This window comes from Prionailurus viverrinus, chromosome A2 (assembly GCF_022837055.1).
Source record: "Prionailurus viverrinus isolate Anna chromosome A2, UM_Priviv_1.0, whole genome shotgun sequence".
NCBI lineage: Eukaryota > Metazoa > Chordata > Mammalia > Carnivora > Felidae > Prionailurus > Prionailurus viverrinus.
In genome coordinates this window covers 13,000,251-13,018,699 of record NC_062562.1, presented here as the reverse complement: position 1 = coordinate 13,018,699, position 18,449 = coordinate 13,000,251, and the positions used below count along the sequence as shown (strand labels likewise).

The 18,449-nt window shown below is 54.7% G+C and overlaps 2 protein-coding genes across 3 annotated transcripts; one reads left to right on the top strand and one right to left on the bottom strand.

The window, feature by feature from the left end:
- Positions 1 to 213: 213 nt before the first annotated feature.
- On the top strand, positions 214 to 5,072 carry LRRC25 (leucine rich repeat containing 25). Its single transcript, XM_047849965.1, has 3 exons — positions 214 to 999; positions 1,579 to 2,372; positions 4,634 to 5,072. Exons 2-3 carry the CDS (start codon positions 1,588 to 1,590, stop codon positions 4,770 to 4,772), a joined length of 924 nt encoding a protein of 307 aa, XP_047705921.1. The 5' UTR covers positions 214 to 999; positions 1,579 to 1,587; the 3' UTR covers positions 4,773 to 5,072.
- On the bottom strand, positions 2,835 to 10,805 carry GDF15 (growth differentiation factor 15). 2 transcript variants are annotated; one of them, XR_007150348.1, is made up of 4 exons: positions 10,510 to 10,805; positions 8,441 to 9,231; positions 8,237 to 8,308; positions 2,835 to 2,939 (listed from the first exon to the last, which is right to left on the bottom strand). XR_007150348.1 is itself a non-coding variant. In XM_047849964.1 (2 exons), exons 1-2 carry the CDS (start codon positions 10,790 to 10,792, stop codon positions 8,585 to 8,587), a joined length of 930 nt encoding a protein of 309 aa, XP_047705920.1. In that variant the 5' UTR covers positions 10,793 to 10,805; the 3' UTR covers positions 8,324 to 8,584. The 2 variants fall into 2 exon arrangements, 1 of the variants encoding a protein (XP_047705920.1); XM_047849964.1 differs by lacking the exons at positions 2,835 to 2,939; positions 8,237 to 8,308 and having other exon boundaries at positions 8,324 to 9,231.
- Between the last annotated feature and the right edge of the window lie 7,644 nt (positions 10,806 to 18,449).

Below are 18,449 nucleotides of genomic sequence, written 5' to 3'. Positions count from 1 at the left end.
GAATAACGCCCCACTCCTCGGCCTGGCTTCTGAGGCCGGCACTGCCCACTGCCTGCCCACACCACCACTTCCTCCTCTTAGCCTGTCCATCTAGCCACTCCACTCCTAAATGCACAGTCCCAGCCCACCATGCTTTCTCAAGCTGCAGGGCCTCCACGCCTGTTGTGACTTCTGCCTGGAATCTGCTATGCATTTATTTCTGCCAGCTACTGTGACTCACCCCCAAGTCCTGAAATCAACATCTCCTCTCCCAGGGAGCCCTCCTCGCAGCCCCCTCCACGGTGGAGGCATCACCGTACAGGAGGAGCAGGAGCTCTGAGTCTGTCGGGGAGGCTAGCAGCTGGGAGAGTCAAAGGCAAGTTTTAGGAATTCTTGGCAAAACTCTACCCACGTGTTGAAGCCCCAATTCTAATGCTCCCTCCTCTAGGAACCCTTACCGGACTCTGTTCCTCCCTCTGACCCTGACCCGACTCCACTGGACTGGGTGTGTCTGTGGCTAGCTCTGTTCTCTCCAAAGACTGGGTTGCTCCACCAGAACCTGGCCATAGCCGAGGCCTTTTGGAAGTCCAGCATGGGTGATTGTTGAATGAATATGTGAATGCGTGGCTTGGGCGGCAACCGAGTTGAGACCAGGAAGCGAGCTGATGAGACAGCAGTCATTCGGGGTGTTAATGGGGGACATGTAGTCACTGGGTTCCAGCAAGAGAGAAGCAGGTCGCCCCTCCCCCTCCCGTGAGAATCCTGGGCCTGAGGTCTTGCAGGGGGGGGGGGGGCGTGTCTCTGTGTCTTCATTCTTCCCCTCAGCCTTGCACCCGGACACCAGTTCCTCTTCCCCTGAGTCTCTGGGTGCGGATCCTGAGGAGCGCCCGGGACCAGAGCGAATCCGCAGAGGGTGCTGACCGCTTGGGCCCTCTCGTGCAGGTCAGCCACCACGCAGCCGTCCCGCGCCAGAGCCTTCCAGCACCGCCGAGGCAAAAGCTTGGCGGTGGGACCACAAAGGTAGGACGGAGGCGCTAGAACTGGGGTCCGAGAAGGGGCCTGAAACCAAATGGTAGGGGGTTCCCTTCAGCAGCCCCACCCCAGATCAGCCCAAGACTCCCAACACTTCGCAGTTCCGGAAGAAACAATTAGTTGGGCCAGGGGCGGGCCGTTTCCGCGGCAACCGCTTATTTTGCATATGGTCCCGTCTTGGCCAATGAGGGCGCCCGAAATATTCGGGGTGGGGAGGGGAGGGGGAGGGGAACTTAACCCGAAGGGGCTCCACGGGGAGAAGGGGAGGGGCTGATTGGGTCGGGTCTCCTCCTCGCCTTCCAAGACCTTTGGGCCCTGGAATTACGCACCCGTTTCCCAGAGGGGGCGACTGGGGCCAGACAGAGGCTAGAGCCGACCAGAGGGGAGGCACACTAGAGGCTGCATTTAATCATTTCCGAAGGAGCCTGAGTCACTCTGAAATAAGAATAATATTAATATTAACATTAACATTAATATTAACATTGACATTAATATTAATACACAGGCAGTGAGGGTGAAGTGTCCACAGGCTAAGGTCGGGGCTTGGATTCTGGTGTCTCTGCCTAGGTTGCTTGGATGGGGGGCGCCCTGGTGTGGATGCTGTTGTTGCCGCTGCTGCTGCAGGATCCCGGCAGCCAAGGATTGTCATGCAACGTGTCCTCGTGGGACGTGGACTGGACCACAGAGTTCACAGCCACATGCCTGAATTTCAGCGGCCAAGGCCTGAGCCTGCCCCGGAACCAGTCTCTGCAGGCCAGGAACGTGGTCCTTCTTGACCTGTCTGGGAATGGTCTTCAAGAGCTACCACTGCCCTTCTTTGCCCTCCTGGGAAAGCTGGAGGTCCTAGATGTGACAAACAACCCACTGGACCGAGTGGACAGGGCACTGGCCATGCGCTGTAAACTTGACCTGAAGGCTGACTGTAGCTGTGTCCTAGAATCCTGGCACCAGGTCAGACGGGACAACTGCTCTGGCCAGCTGCCTCTGCTGTGCCTGGACACAGCTACTGGTGCCTGGCACAATATCTCTACCTTCCTGGGGGTTGGCTGCCCCCCTGGCCTGTCCGTGATGACCATCGGGGCACTGGTGGCTGGTTGTAGCCTGCTCCTTGGGCTCACCATTGCTGGCCTAGTGCTGGCCTGGAGACTTCGGGGACGCTGGATGGTCAGCAGCCACGACCTGGACAAAACATGGGCTGCTCAGGATGGTTCCAGGTCTGGCTTGGGCAAGCAGCCGAGGTATAGTAGCCGAGGCCTCAGCCCTAAGCCCCCAGAGGCTGTCCTGCCCAGACCCTCCACACCCGACTATGAGAATGTGTTCGTGGGCCAGCCAGCTACCAGGCACCAGTGGGCCGAACAGGGGTGAGTGACTCACATCTGCCTGCAACACTCTGGAGGCAGACGGCCGGGATTCAAATCCCCGCACCGCCTCTTGTAGGCTGTGTGATCTTGGGCAAGTAGTTTCACCTCCGGGCCTCAGTTTTCTCATCTGTAAAATGGGGATAATAAACAGCCCCCCCCTCATGGAGTTGGGATAAGAACTGAGTTCCTGTATCTGAGACACGTTTCCCCCTTCGTGACCTGCAAACCCAGTTTCTGGCTATCATGGATGGGGAGAGGGGAAGCGCGTGCTGAGGCAGAGTAGGGGCTTTGCAGTAGCAGTCAGTGGCCTGGGCTCAGTTCCTGTGTGACCCAAGGGCTGTCTCTGAACCTCTGTTTCAGTCTCTGTAAAATGGAGACAGCTCCCCTTTCCCCATCTGCCTTTGGCACATGAGATGCTAAGAAAGCTGTGTCCCTCTCCCCACCCCCACCCCCCCCAACAAAGCCCTGTCACCTTCAGATCTGGCTGGACTTAGATGGGTTCAACTTTTCCAGGTTGGCTGAGGGAATGAGGGAATTTCGGGCGGCAGCACCAGCAGGGGCAAAGACCTGGAGGTGGAAGGGAATAGAGCATCTTCCGTGAATCGGTTTTGCGAAAAGCAAGACATCAAGAGCGGAGGCTGGAGGGGGCTGGGAGAACCCCAGCAGGAGTGGAACAGGATCATGGATGGGTTTGGGCAAGGGAATCCACAAAGTGGGGAGGCTGCTGGGAAGCTGCTGGTGAGAGATGAGAGAACATGCAAAGCAGATGCAAATTTGGCTCAAAAGCAGAAGTGGTCCGTGGTGGGGAGCTGAAAGGCACTAGACTCCATAAGGCAGCTCATGTTCTGATGCTCGCCTCTGCCTCACTGTCAGCAAAATCTCAGGGCCAGTCTCCGCCAAAAACATTGTGATGCGATCCAAATGATATCGGATGTGTCATTCCCACCCTGCGTTTTAGTTGTACAGGCGGAGGCTCTGGGAGACAGGGGCATGACTTGCCCAAGGTCACACAGTGAGTCCAAAGCAGGGGCAGGAAACAAATCCTGGCTCTGAGTCCTGTCTCTCCCACATAAGCATTTATGTATTTTGAGGGATTCATTCTTTTTTTTTTTAAGCTTATTTATTTGTTTTGAGAGAGAGAGAGAGAGCAAGCAGGGTAGAGGCAGAGAGAGAGAGAGAGAGATAGGAGAGAGAGAGAGAATGCCAAGCAAGCTCAACCCTGACAGCCCAGAGTCCAATGCAGGGCTTGAACCCACAAACCATGAGATCATGATCTGAGCAGAAACTTGAGAGTTGAATGCTTAACTGACTGAGCCACCCCGGTGCCCCTGGAGTGATTCATTGTAAAGCATGAATGACTGATAGACACAACTTGCCCCAAAGAGCCTTTGTTACAAGAGGTAACAAGGAAGTATCCCCCAGGGGCATCTGGGTGGCTCAGTTGGTTGAGCTTCAGACTTCGCCTCAGGTCATGATCTCATGGTTTATGAGTTCGAGTCCCGCATCGGGCTCTGTGCTGACAGCTGGGAGCCTGGAGCCTGCTTCGGATTCTGTGTCTCCCTCTCTCTCTCTGCCCCTCCCCCGCCTGTGTGCATGCACACACACACTCTCTCTCTCCCTCTCTCAAAAATAAATAAACATTAAAAAAAAAAGAGGTGCCCCCCCCCCAACCTGGGATAGGGTTCCAGAAGCATGTTCCAGAGGCAGGAAAGTTCTTCTCTGCAGGTCTTGCCTACCATAGCTAGACATTGCCAAGAAACTGCCTCCTCCTCTATGGATCTGGGACTCCGAGATTTATTTCTGTACCGAGGCCACAAAGTCAGTTGCTTCAGGAAACCTAGTGAAAACATTTCCCATTTGAAGGGGCACTGGTTTGGCTTTAGCCACTTGTGTCCGTGTAGCTGGTGCAGCTGGAACTTCTGACTTTTCAAGAGGAAACTGAAGTCTAGATTTAATGGAAAAAATGAGCAATGATCTCAACTTTAAGGGGGAAGACGATTTGACCATGGGCTCGAGGTCCTTATGCCACAGCATTACAATGCTAAATCCACGGAATCTTCCCTGAATCTCTGGCCCCCCCACCTCCTTTCCTCAGAGAAACTTGAGAGGCTGGGAGAACACTGCCCTGTGCCTCAGTTTCTTCGCTTGTAAATACTGGGGGGCGGGGGGGAACTCAGCTGCCCAGAACTTTCTTTGCCTCTCAAAGCTGACGTGCCTGCACCCTGAGTCCTCCCTCCCCTCGCATCTGTTTGTCTCCACAGGGCCCACCCATCAGAGGATAGCGACTTCTACATGAATTATGAGGGCCTCAACCGTGCCTCCCAGCCTGTCTACTGCAATCTGCGGTCGCTGGACCGAGCCCCACTGGACGAAGAGGAGTATGTGATCCCCGGGCACTGAGTCTTTGATGCCCTGAACTCACACCTGCTGCCTTCCAGCTGACTGGGAGCATTCTGGCTCTTCCCTGGCCTCCGTTTTCCCACCTGAGGAATGGGGACAGAGAAGGACCGTCCCTAAAGCCCCAGGGAGGCTCTGTAGCTCCCTCTCCAGCCCCCGCTCTGCTTCTCACCTCCCGCAGCTGCTGGAAGGGGAAGAGGAGAGGCCCTGGTATGGGGACAGGAGGGTCAATTTGCGAATGCCATTGTCACCCTCCTGGGAGAGTACTAGACGTGCTCAATAAATACTGCAGGGCTGACAAGGCTGCTGGCTCAGGGTGAGTGGGTTCCTTGAGGTGGGGATTTCCTTAAGCTACCCAAACCAGATCTCTGAGACTCCTGAATTGTTCCCCACCCTTGGTCTCTCCCCTCTGTCCCTCTTAGGCTGCCTTCCCGGGTACCTGATACCCAGGCTTAGCCCCCAGGGCAGCCCATACCAGCCCCAGAGGGATCATTATAACTTATGAATGGTACTGTGTTCCTCCCCTGCTCGCATACCCTCCATGGATTCCCCAGGGCCCCCAGGACCTCAGCCTGGGGGTTGAGGCCTGCGTGATCCTGCCCTGCCCAGCTCACTGTCCCCTCCCATCCCTCTGTCCTCTGGTATAGGCCTCCTCACCACCAACTCCACCTTGCTCCTGAAGTTGTCATTTGCCCATGCCATTCCTTTCGCCCAGGATGCCATCCCCTTTCACTTTGTCGCACTGTTAAATATCTTAATACAGATGCAGAACTCTGGTCTCTGGGTGTCAGGGGGCACGGGTCCAAGTCCTGACTCTGCCATTAACAGGACCTCAGTTCCCCCATCTGTACAAGGCAATTAGAGTTAGTGTCTCTGCAGCTGTTTTAGCTTGAATATGCTGAGATATCTTAACTCACCCTTCAAGGTCAGGCTCAATGCCACTTCCTCTAAGAAGGCTTCCTTGGTTTCTTGTCAGGAACTGAGTCTCAGTGTCTTTTAAGAGTTTGTTCAAATTCTCATGCCTCAGCTGGGTGTCCTGTCAGCTGCTTCCAGCCTGCCTCCTGCCAACCCTCCAATCTAGGGGAGACAGCTGGACACAGGCCCCCTCAGTCCTGAGAGGTCAAGCCTGGCCTGGAGGGAGGGATGGGGTCAAGGGCCCCAGAGGGAGATGAACGAAGGAGCTGAGAAAAGGCTGCGTATAAGAAGGGAATCCGGAGTGGGTTTTGAAGAATGCGTTAAGTGTTTGAGAAGTGGAGAGGACACGCGTACTGGGTAGGGGGACCAGCCTGACAAGCAGCAGCCTAGAGGGATAAAAAGGCCCACGGGCAACACAATGTTCAGCAAAGGCAACAGCTGTTATTTGGGGAGAGGCTCAATACGGCATCTGCTGGCTTTGGGTGACCTTGGTATTCATTTTGAGGCTCCCTTGGGTTCCCCAACACTTGGGAATGATCTGGGGCGGGAGAGGGAAACTATGAGGGTCTTTACTACCTTAATTCCCTGCATGCCCACCCTAGACACTGTTCAAGTGGCCACTCCTGTCCCCAGTCATCTTTCTTGCCTCTGGCACGAATCAGATCCCAGCCCTCCCCAGCTCCTATGTCTAATTCATGGCTCTTCAACTAGACCCACACCTTCACCATCACCCATGAGATTTGGTGGCTTCTGCCCCCCGCCCCCACCTCTCTGGCCCCATCTTCAACAGTTTTGCTGTTGAACACTGAGCTTGTTTCCACCCCAGGGCCTTTGCACCTGCTCTTATGCCACAAATGCTTATCCGCCGACTCTCCCGGGTCCTGTTCTTCCAGGTCTCAGTTCATATAGCATTTCCTCAGGGAGCCCCCCCCCACCCCCTCCGCCGACCATCTAAATCACCTCGGACTCCATTCATTAATAGATGGGCCTGGATTGACTTCTCAGCACAATTCTTCCCACCGCCCACTACTTTCTCATTATTTTTCTTTGCACTCACCTATCTTCCTCACTCGACTGAGCTCAAATGGGATGCTTTTTTGCCTGTCTTGGTATTTCTGTGTCCTCAGTGCCCAATCAAGGCCTGACACAAAGTGGGCATTCACTGAATACATTCAGGGGCACCTACAGTCACTCAGGTCTGCCTCTGGGTGGCAGCATTCACAGGGGACACACCTCACTCACCGCTGGAAGTAGGCACTCTCTTCCCTGGGCCCCCGTAACGTTTCCTATCAGAGATTCTCAGGATGGACAGGCAGTTGGGTGTGGGAGGGGCCTGGATTTGGCACATCTTGGGGATTCCAAGATGCTAAGTAGGAAGACTCATAACACTGGAGATGCAGTGTGCATGAAAATGTTCCTCACAATGTATTTATTTCCCCATTTTTTGTTTTTCACTAGCTGCTTGGAGTAGATTTTCCACTTGGTGCAAGGCACACAATAACAGAGTGTCAGAAAGGCATGCCTGTGGCTTGGATAGTAGAGAGTGGGATTCTCTCAACTTCCTTTTTAGTGTTTTGCTGTTTTGATAGAAAAGAAACCACTGGTCTGCTTGCTGCAGCCTGCCTAGTCTACGGGGAGGGGAGGGATGGGCTCTGATGAGCCTACCGCCTCCTGAAGGCTGGTGCCTGGCGATGCCCACTCAGGACTGGGGGCAGGCGTTAGCCTTGTCAGGCTGGCCACCAAGCTGCGTCCTCATATAGCTTCCAGAGCCAAGTCACAGGTGATCCTGCCACTGGAGGCCTGGAGAGATTCTGAGGGTTCTGGGGACTCCAACACTGTGGCCGCGAATGGGAGAGTGGACTTCCCCAAAGAGCAGCTTGCCCACCAGTGACCCGGGTTAGTCTTGGGGAACTGGGGTGGTGAGGGATGGCTTCCCCAGGATACTCTGCCCTTCCGCAGGAGGTGTTACTGGAAGTGGAACCCAGGCGGTGCCAGTGATAGTCGAGGGTGGCCACGAGCAAGACGCTGCAGGGGATGGCTGCCATGCTGTTGTTTGTGGGCTGGTGGAAACCAAGTGCAGGCAGAAGCCTGGGACTCCCGGCCGCCTCTGCCATGCAGGGTGCGGTCCTCCCCACCCCCCGCCCCCAGCCCAGCTCTTTTTATCGGAAAGAATAGAGGTACCCTTAACATAGAGTGATGTGCCACAAATAGAAGTGATGGGGCTCTTCGAGGTCAGGGGCGACATCACACACAATATGCCTGATTGCAGGCGGATGGCTGCCTGTGTTTGGAAAGGGGATTCCAATGCAAGGAGAGCCAGCAGGACAGTGATAGAGAGAGGACCGTATCACCACAGAAGCAGGAATACTGAGAGGTGAGATATGGAGGGAGAGGGACACCCAGCAGGGTCTCAGAAACAGAGGAACGAGAGACAGAGAAGCACAGAGACAGAGAGGAGGGTGTCTTTGAGGGGCACCGGCGTCATGAGCACCATCCAATTGCTTGGCATCCCAGAACGCCCCACCACCCGTTCCCTGAGCAGTTCCACTCACCCTAATACCAGGTCCCCTGTGAGAACTGAGCTCAGGGGGCGGAAGGTTCTTCCCAGGGTCACCAGCTCCATCCTGGACGACCATCGGGGCTCGGGTCAGACAACTTCATTTTTATTACCACGGTTTTAAATAAATGCACACCGTCAGACCAGCCCCTCCAGTCCCCAGGCAGATCACCCCAATAAGTTAATAATAAATACAAACATAAATACAGCGGTCTCCGCCGGACGGGGTAGATAGCAGTGGTGGGAAATCGGGTATCTCAGGACCCACAAGCCCCTTCGACAGGCAAGGACCTCTGAGGTCACTTCCACTGCGCACGAGCCGTAAGCGAAAGACTAGGACCGCTCATAGGCAGTGGCAGTCCTTGGCCACGAGGTCGTCGAAGGGCGTAAGCGACACCCGACCGTCGCTGTCTTGGTGCATGAGCACCACCGGCTCGTAGCGGGCGGGCACGCAGCACGGCGCCGGCGTCGCGTCGGGGTTCAGGCCGTGCAGGCGCGCCTGCATCTGCGCGTGCGTGTTGGCCGACCGGAACTGGCTTGGGCACGCGCCGATACACATGCGCACGTCCAGCTCGCGAGGCGCCACCACCCAGTTGGCCCATCCCAAGTCCTCGAGCGACGCGCGCAAGCTTTGCAGGCGGCAGCAGCGCCCCGCCCCCAAGGGGCAGTCGTCCTTGGAGCGCGCATGCGCGTTGCGGCGCCCTCTGGCCGCGCGTGGCCGCCAGTGCAGCTCAAGCTGGGGACGTGCAGAAGGAGGCAACGCCGCCGGCAAGCGGTCCCTCTGAGGCAACAGTCGCAGGTGGAGGGTGGGCGCCCCGGAACCTCCAAGGCTGAGCTGACGCCGCAGCGGCCGCGTCACGTCCCACGAGCTCAGCTCCGTCGGGGACAGCCTGAGCAGCGCGCGATGCAGGCGGAAGGATGCGGGGAGCCCCTTCCTCAGGTCAGCCCGGGCGATGCGCAGGTGCAGGTGGCCGCCCAGCCCAAGTCGCACTGAGGGAGAGAAGAGAGCCAGTCAGTCAGTGACGGGCCTATGTGCACCAGGCGCAAGTGCCCATTTCCAACCCCCACACCAACCTGGATCCTACCTCAGGGCCTTTGCACTAGCTGCTTCCCCTTCCCGGCACACTAGTCCCCTGAATCTCAGCATGGCAGGCTACGTGTTCCTCCAGCCTGCCTAACATAGGCACTGCCCTATTTTCTTTCATTGTGTATCATTTCATCTCCCCTACTAGAATCTTAGTAGGAGTTTCAGTCTCCCGGGTCACCACCATGCCTGGTACACAGTGGGGTGCTTGGTAAGTACTGGCAGGAATTCATGTGGATCTGATTTTGAGAGGCACTAAGAGCCAAACAGTGGTTCTGCCTCCTCTGGAAGTCAAAAACGTTTTATTGAAGGGCTACTAGGTGCCTGGGGCTGGGGCTACAACAACCAGCTACTGTGTTTTCAACTCTCTGGATCTTGGTTTCCATGTCTGAGAAATGAAGGGTGCCTGGCTCCCCAGGATCCTCAGGTCCCCAGGCTGGTACAGGTGTTGGGGATAGGGAGCAGACTAGGGTTTGAGGGCCCTGGACTCAGTCACCAGGCTCACAGAGAGCAAGAGGCATACCTGGAGTCTCACAGCACACGTAGGGTTAGGGTGGGATAATAGCGCCCCCTTCTGGTTTGACGCTCTTTTCCTAACCCCTCCCAGTTAGCGCAGCCCAGATCTCCTTCCGCCCTCTCTACCCCCTAGAGCCTCCGTGGAGGGGGCAGAAAATACCCCCCCCCCCAAGGCACCTGCTACGTGAGACTTGAGCAGTGGCTTGTCAAGGGATTGCATCAGACTGGGAACCAGTACGGGCAGATTCGGCCTATCCCTGGGCTGCGCTCCTCTCGTCCCCGCCCCTGCATCCCTTCTCCTAGATTGCGTGCCCTCCCCCACCCCTAACCCCAAGGACAGGGACCCCAACCCCCACCCCGCGCCCGATTTTGTTTCTGGAAATTCCAGGCTCTGTGAGTTTTCAAGAGACTCGCTGGGCCTCAGTTTCCCCATCTGCGATCTTTAACATCTCACTTTGGCCACACCCCGCCCAGTCTTGGCATAAACCCGGCCACCACCTCCCCCCCCCCGCAACCCAACCCCCGAAGCCCCTAGGGGGGATGTTCTTGTCCGGTTCACAGATAAGGAAACTGAGGCTCAGTGGCAGGTCTGGGTCCCTGTGTCTCAGAACCACTGGTTAGATGACGGTGGCTGCACAGGGGGCGCCGGTCTCCTAGATTTCACTCACGCTTTGGAGTGAGTATCCGGACTTGGGCTTCAGAGATGACTCGGTCAGGGTTTGAATCTTCCCAGCTTTGGTTCAACCGCAACCTGGTCTGCAGGTGTTCGTAGAGTTTCCGAAACTCCTCGAATCTGGAGACATCCGTACCGGAGCGAGCTTCTGAGGGTCCCGGAAAGGCCGGGAGGTGCTCCTGGGCCAAAGACAGGGCACCTCCCGAAGGCAGCCAGCAGAGCATCAGCAGCATCAGCAGCATCAGCAGCATTGGTGGTGTGGGTCCAGGCCCAGGCATGCCTGTGCTAGCTGAGCTCTGAACTGAGACACCGGACGCTGCTGGACTGGCCTTTATAATCCCCGGACTTTGTCCGCCCCCGCCTGCCTGGTCCCTTCCGCTCTGGGTGCAGAGTAAACACTCCAGGGACCATACATGGCTGAGTCTTGGGCTGCTTTTAAGGGGGAGGCCCTTCTGGGGAGTTCTCCTGGGGAAGTGGGGGACGCCCTCCCCCCCGCAGAAGCCTCTTTGAGCCTCAGTATCCTCTATGAGATGGGGACTTCCTTCCAGCTTGGTGGACTGGTGAAAAGAATGCTTTTGTCAGAAAAAGACTTATTTCTATGTGCTCCATTCCATAGCAAGCCCTTAAGAGGAGGTCTTCTCCCTCATGGGATTTTCTCTCTCCCTTCCTGGTCAGGGTCAAAGGCTCCAGATGCTGAAAACCAAAGGAAGCAGAGGAGAAAGAGCCAGGAGGTACAACCTTAGGCAAGTCATTCCCCTTCATCCCACTTCTGTTTCTTCATCCGGAAAACAAGAACTGAGACTTTCACCGGAGAGAAGTTCAAATGGGGCATAAATGACAGGGCCAGACCCATAGGAGGTTGTGTGATTGACTGAGTGTTTTTGCAGTCCCTGATCCTTAGGGGGAACTCCTGCTCGTTCTTCAAAACCCTACCCAAAGAGCTCCTCCTCCAGGAAGCCTTGCCTACCATTACCTTTCCAGGCTCAGCTGCACGCTCCCAACCCCCATCCTTCAGCGCAGACCTGACCTCACAGCACTGGGAGTATCTGTGCTTGGCTCTGTCTGCCCCAGACTGGAGGCCCTTTGAAGACTTAGACAGACCCAGGCCTTCCCCTCAGACCCTTCTCTGGCCCCAGGCACTGGCCCCTGCGCCTGTTTCTTGGCCACAGGGAAGATGGGCAGCAGTTGAGGCAGATCGTGGGGATGTGTAAAGTGTGACAGCGTGTCCGGGCAAGAGGTGACAGGGGCTTGCTGCGGGTCACACAGCAAATCCCCACACTGCAGGAACACGGTCGGGCCTCCCCGCCACCCCCAACATGCACCCACTGGCTGTGTGAGCCCAGCCAAGGCTCAGCACCGCCCCCCCCCCCCCCCCCCGGACCTCCGCCGAGTCTCAGTCTCAGCCTCTCTGCAGTGGGATTACCGCCCAGCTATGGGTCTCAAGTATCCCTCTGTGATGCCCGGGGCATTCAGGTGCTTAGTAAGCAGACCGGCTCCTGCCACTGTCACTACCATGTTGACAGGGGCTGTTGGGAAGATGGGCCTCTTGCCCCACCAGCTTGGCCCACACAGTAAGAGCTCAAAAAGGGTCCTGGACTGACTAGACAAGGGGCTGGGGCCACTGTGCGGCCGCACTGCTATGCCCTCCGCAGAGGCCAGGCGCCGAAGGTGAGCCAGAGTGCTGAGTAATCCTAACGTGGTAAGGGCAGGTCAGCAAGGGTCACCAGTGCCTAGGTCTGACCTCACCTGGGGTGGGTGGGGCAGAGGGGGCGCTTTCAAGATCAATAATGGTGAGACGCCAACTTTCACCAGAGTTCACGCTGCAGGCACCGTTCATGCACTTTTCTCTTAAGGGAACCAAACCAGGAGGGGCAAGTAAGATTGTAGGGGGCAACTCCACACTGGAGACCAGCCTTTGGCTGACTGTTTTCCTGGCATTTCTAAGCCTGTGATAGGATTCTGAAGTTCCCTCTGTCTAGGACTGTTTTCCTTCCTTCCTTCCTTCCTTCCTTCCTTCCTTCCTTCCTTCCTTCCTTCCTTTGTCTCTCCCCACCCCCCCCCCCAAATTTAAAAGCCTCATAAAGAGTTTTTCCTGATCCAGGTCCCAACAGACTGGACATTTGTCAGCTCCAGAGAAGCTGGCCTGGGTTGACATTCTGGCCCACTTCTCCCTGGCCATGACTTGTGGGACAAGGCATCAACCGGCAGGGCCTCGGTTTCCCCATCTGTAAAAAGTGGTAATGGCATTCTGAGTCAGGGCTGTGGGGAGAACACAGAGGGAGTGGGGATTTTTGCACACGCTGTGGGTCAACACGGTCGTGATTCAAAGCCTAGTGCCACCCACTTTGCTGTGTGACCATAGGCAAGTACTCAAACTCTCTGTGCATAGAACAAAAGCAGTGTGGGTTGTGAGGAAGGAGAAATCTTACCATTCTTAACTCAGCAAACTCATAAGAGCCAACACAAACTGGGCACCAGGTCACACGCCAAGGACAGAGATCCTTGTGAATCAGGGCCCCCTCTGCCCACTGATGCCCCCAGGCAGAGGACAACCCTGGTGGAGGCTAACCTCTCACGAACATGTGAGAAATCACCTATTTAAGCTGTTTTATTTGCCTTCCGGGGTGTCAAGTTTGGGCAAAGTCCAGCAGACCCTGGGGTCCCAGGCACAGGGGCTTCAGACAAGGCATTCACAGGAACTCTGGGCATCAGGGAGAAGACGGCCAGAGGATGTAGGGCCCAAGCCCTCCTTTGGGGACAGAAGATACAGTCACTTTCAGCAGGAACGGTTTGTCCTAAAGAGAGATTTCGAGCGGGATAGAAACCTGAGATGTGAAGGGAGCCCCAGAAACATGCCAGGTACCCCCAAGGCAAGCAGAAAGCCACCTCTGCTCCCCCAAAGCCAGATGATGCCTCCTGTATTGTCCGGGGAAACTGCATGCCTTAGGAGCAGGGAGCCCAATTCCAAACTGACTTCCTCTGGGATTTCCTCAGGACAGAGTGTGTCGCCACAAAAGCCACTTGCCCCAGACCCCACCCCTTTTGAACCCTTGGATGACCCCAACCCAAGCAGTGAGGAGCTGGCTCCCTCGCCGAGCCTGGGGTTGCTTCTCTCTTTCTCATCGTGTCCCCTTTCTCTGTGCCCCATGTGTACTGGGGAGGCAGGCACTTCTGTGGGTCTCTGGGTAGCTGAAGGTAGGTTTGATGAGGAGAGGAAGGAAGAGAAATGAATTTGGGGGAAGGAAGAGCAGCTAAAGGCTGGACTGTTTTCCCTCATGATCTGTGAGTTCTCAACCCCCAGCTTGTGATAAATGAGCCTCAGTTTCCCTGTCCGTAAAAGGTGGTAATGGCACCCCCCATCATCTCTTCACAGGGATGTAAGGAGGACTCATAGGCAGGGGGGGAGTCAGGGGACAAGGTCTGTTGGAATGTGCACTCAGGATCTGTTAGGAATTAAGTTTCAAGATGTGGACATTAGCTAGTGCCTGCCTCACCCTCCTCCTGGGGTGCCCCAGGAGGACCCAGGCCTTCCCCTCAGACCTTTCTCCACTGCTGAGGGCCCCTGGCCCCAGGCACTGGCCCCTGTGCCTGTTCCTTGGCCGCAGAGAAGATGGGCAGCTGTGTGAGGCCGACCGTGGGGACGTGTGAAGTGTGACAGTGTGTGCAGCAAAGGTACAAGGGCTTGCTGGGGATCACAAAGCAAGTCCCTGCTGGGGGAGCAGGGCCAGGCTTCCCCCAACGCCCAGCATGCACCCACTGGGGAGACTGGGTTTCCCCTGAGTCTGTCTCAGCTTCTGTTTCTTGGGATTACTGCCTGGCTTTGGGAGGGGCCCAAAGTGTCCTGGGTGATGTCCCCAGCCAGCAGGAGGTGCTTAAACTTGCTCCTGCCACCGTCATTTCCAGCCTGATTGCAGCTGGGCAGGAGGTTGGACCCAGCCTCTTTCCATTCAGACCCATTTGCTTTCTAAGATTAAGGAAACCAGGGTCGGGGTGCCTAGGTGGCTCAGTTGGTTAAGTGTCTGACTCGTGATTTTAGCTCAGGTCATGGTCTCACAGTTTGTGAGTTCAAGCCCCACATCAGGCTTGGTGCTGATGGCAGGGAGCCTGCTTGGGATTCTCTCTCTCTCTCCCTCTCTCTCTCTCTCTCTCTCTGTCCCTCCCCTCCCCTTCAAATAGATAAGTAAACTTTAAAAAAAAAAAAAGAGGGGCTCAGTCGGTTGAGCGTCTGACTTCAGCTCAGGTCATGATCTCGTGTTCCGTGAGTTCAAGTCCCGCATCGGGCTCTGTGCTGACAGCTCAGAGCCTGGAGCTTGCTTCGGATTCTGTGTCTCCCTCTCTCTCTGCCCCTCCCCCACTCATGCTCTGTCTCTCTGTCTCTCTCTGTCAAAAATAAATAAACATTAAAAAAAAAAAAAAAGAAAAGAAAAGAAAAAGAAGTCCAGGGCCCCGGGGACAAGTAAGGTAGGTAGAGTAATAGGGAGCCATCCTACCATGGGATTTTGCACATGTCTCCACCGGCCAGGTAAGACTTCCCTGTGTCTTGTTAGAATGCCTGGGTCCCCAGGGGCACAGAAGTTGGAGGCCTGGGAAGATTTCTTTGAAGACATCTCCACTCACCACCTAGCTCTCCTGGGAGGCCGTATGAGGCTCCACGGAAAATTAACAGCTCAACATTTCCAAGCGAACAATTGAATGACGTAGCATTTATGCCACCATCACCTCGGTTGGTTCCAGAACATTTCCATCACTACAAAAAGAGACCTCGCTCGTCCCCATGAGCAGTCGGTCGCTCCCCATGCCCCTCCCCGAGCCCCTGGCAACCACCAATCAGCTTTCTGTCTCCATGGATCTGCCTGTTCTGGACGGTTCATATTAAGTATATACTGCACCCAATGTCCAATGTGATGGGGCGGGGCGGGTAGGGTTCCACACGCCGACAATTCTCCAACACAGGTGGATGTCCTACAGGTCAACTTAATTCTGACACTACCTCCCTGTGGGAGATCCCACAGATTAAGGGTTCAGTCCTCCACTTCAGATGCCCCTAGCAAGGTTGTTAATTGTGGTCCTTCTAGACTGGCTATAAATCACAGGCTCCCAAGACCCCCTCCTTGGGTTCAGCTCCTTCGCTAGAGCAGCTCACAGAACTCAGAAACCCATTTACTCACTAGATTACTGATTTACTACGGAGGATATAAAAGAATACAAATCAACAGCCAAATGGAGAGATGCATTAGGTGGGAAGGGGTGCCATCTCCCTAAATCTCTATGTTGATCAACCCAGAAGCCCTCCAGGGAACCCTGCCCTTTGGGTTGTTATGGAGACTTCATGACGTAGGCATGGTTGATCAAATCATCGGCAGTTGGGGGCTGACTCAACAACTTCCAGCCCCTCTCCCCTCCCCTGAGGTCAGTGTGGATGGGACTGAAAGTTGAACTCTCTAATCACACGGTCAGGTGCCTTCTAAAAGGCACGCGTATAGCTCTTGAGGCACCTGGCTGGCTCAGTCAGTAGAGCATGTGACTCTGAATCTCAGGGTCATGAGTTCAAGCCCTACATTGGCATGGAGCGTTTAAAAAAAAAAAAAAGACACGTTTATAGCCCTCATCACAGGAATTCCAAGGGTCAAAGACCAAACACATATTTCTTATTATAAGTGACAATATCACATATATAGGTGAAATCATACAACAGATGGTCTTTGGTGTTTGGCTTCTTTCCTCAGCATGCTGTTTTCCAGGTTTATCCACGGCGCGGCGTGTGTCCTTCATTCCCTCTTATAGCTGAGTGATATTCTATTGTATGGATGGACCACGTTTTGTTCATCTACTCACCCATTCATGGTCATTGGGATTGTTTTCACCTTTCGGCAGCTTTGAATAGGGCTGCTGTGAACAGCCCTACAAGGATATACAAGGATTCAAGGACCTGTTTTCTTTCCTTCTTTCTTTCTTTTCTTTCTTTCTTTTCTTTCTTTCTTTCTTTCTTTCTTTCGTTTGTTCGTTCTTTCTTTTTTTAAGTTTATTTATTTATTTTGGGAGAGAGCACACAAGCCGGGGAGGGGCAGAAAGAGAAGGAGAGAGAGAGGATCCCAAACAGGCTCCTCACTGACCGTGCAGAACCCAACGTGGGGCTCGAACCCACAAACCGTGAGATCATGACCTGAGCTGAAACCAAGAGTTGGATGCTTAACCGACTGAGCCACCCAGGCACCCCTTGAGGACCTGTTTTCAGTTCTCGTGGGGCTATGCCCAGAAGTGGAACTGCTGGGTCACATCGTTATTCTGTGTGTTAACTTTTGGAGGAGTGCCCGGAATATTTTCCACAGCCTCGGCCGTTTTCTTTTTAAACTTTTATTGAGATACGACTAACATGAAGCAGAAAAGAAGTCATCTTAGTGTTCAGCTCAATGACACTTCCCATACAGTAGGCCTGCGGGGCGACTTCCCAGATGAGGTTCCAGAACATTCCCAGCCCCAGGAACACCCTGGATGACCGCGATGCCCACTTCTGTTACGATGGCTGAGTTTGCCTCTTTTCCAACCTGATATAACGGAACCAGCATTCTCTCTTCTGTCTGGCATCTTTCACCCAACATCACTTGTTCTTCATCTGTCAGAAGATAAAGACTTGTTCTTTATCTAGTTCACCCCTTTTCCTGGCTGCTTAGTAGCCCACTCCAGAAGGGAGTGGAGCTGCTGGCTCGTGAGTGGGCATCTTATCACTTTACAAGCAGAACCACTAATTAGTTTATTTATTCCTGGAACTTCCCAAGGGGACATAGCACCACCGAGGGCCTGGGGGATGCCCAGGGGCAGCGAAGGGGAACATTAGCTCCATGGTGTTTCCAGTTCACCAAACTCTGGAATGAAGGCATCCGGGCCATTCTGGCTCCCCTTCAGAAAATCGTTAGCTGATGACCTCATGGCCAGCCCCGTGGCCAAACTGGGAGGGGCGGTGGGGCGGGAGGTAGGCAGGCAGCCATCAATGAGCTCAGTGGGCCAGGGCCCTGCATTCCTCTCTGGCAGCTTCCATGGGTCCCCAGGGGCCAATCCAAGGTAGAAGTAAACAGCGTGAAGGCCAGGGGTCAGGCCGTTCCGCCACCTGGCTTGGCCCCAAACCTCCCAGAATTTTCCCTCGCCACCACCTACTTTTGGCCATGGCCACCCTCATCAAACACACGCAACACACAAGAAAACACACACCCACTTTTATTATTTGTTTCTCATGACATGAAACAAACAGAGTCACGGCAGGAGGTCCGGAAGAGGCCAAAAAAAAAAAAAAAAAAAAGTTATTTTAAAATTTCCTATGAGTTTGCAGGACAAGGAGAATTGCTATCCTATTACGTGAGCTTCCTTCCAGGCCAGTGGGTGCCTGTGTCATCTAGAGGGTCCTCCAGGCAGCCTGGGTTTAAATGCTGGCTCAGCCCTTGAGATGCCCAGCAGATTCTGAAGCATTGCTAATCTCTTCCAAACACTGCTTTCTCAGCACTACCCCCTTAAAGGGTAGCACTGAGTAGATGGGCCTTAATCTGAGCTATAATCCCAATGTTTTAGATTTAATGGCCTCTGTTAGTAGAGGTGGTTGGGCAGCAGTCTCTCCACTTCAGCCAGAGTTGGGTTGAAACACCCCCCGGGCAAGTTTGCTCGGAGGAAACAGTGTCTCCTTCTGACAAACTCCTATGTATCTGTTCAACCCCAGCTTTGATGTCCTGCCTCCCATTAAGCACTCCCTATGCTCTCCCCAGTTTCCCTGAGGCTGAGGGGCCTCCCTCTCAGGGTGCCATCCTGCCCACCGAAGACTAGGGTATCTGGTTCTGGCCCTGTGCCCCCTGCAGACCAGCACCTTTTCAAGGACCAGGCCCCACTATTACTATGCTGGTTTCCTAGGCTGCTGTAATCAAGGACCACAAACGGAGAGGCTTAAAACAA

What these genes read in the sequence shown, in the direction of transcription:
- LRRC25 (XM_047849965.1), top strand. Translation starts at nt 1,588, where the DNA reads ATGGGGGGCGCCCTGGTGTGGATGCTGTTGTTGCCGCTGCTGCTGCAG. An exon ending in CACCAGTGGGCCGAACAGGG is followed by an intron (nt 2,373 to 4,633) that starts GTGAGTGACTCA and finishes TTGTCTCCACAG; the next exon opens with GGCCCACCCATCAGAGGATA.
- GDF15 (XM_047849964.1), bottom strand. Translation starts at nt 10,792, where the DNA reads ATGCCTGGGCCTGGACCCACACCACCAATGCTGCTGATGCTGCTGATG. An exon ending in CCGGATACTCACTCCAAAGC is followed by an intron (nt 9,232 to 10,509) that starts GTGAGTGAAATC and finishes TCTCTCCCTCAG; the next exon opens with TGCGACTTGGGCTGGGCGGC.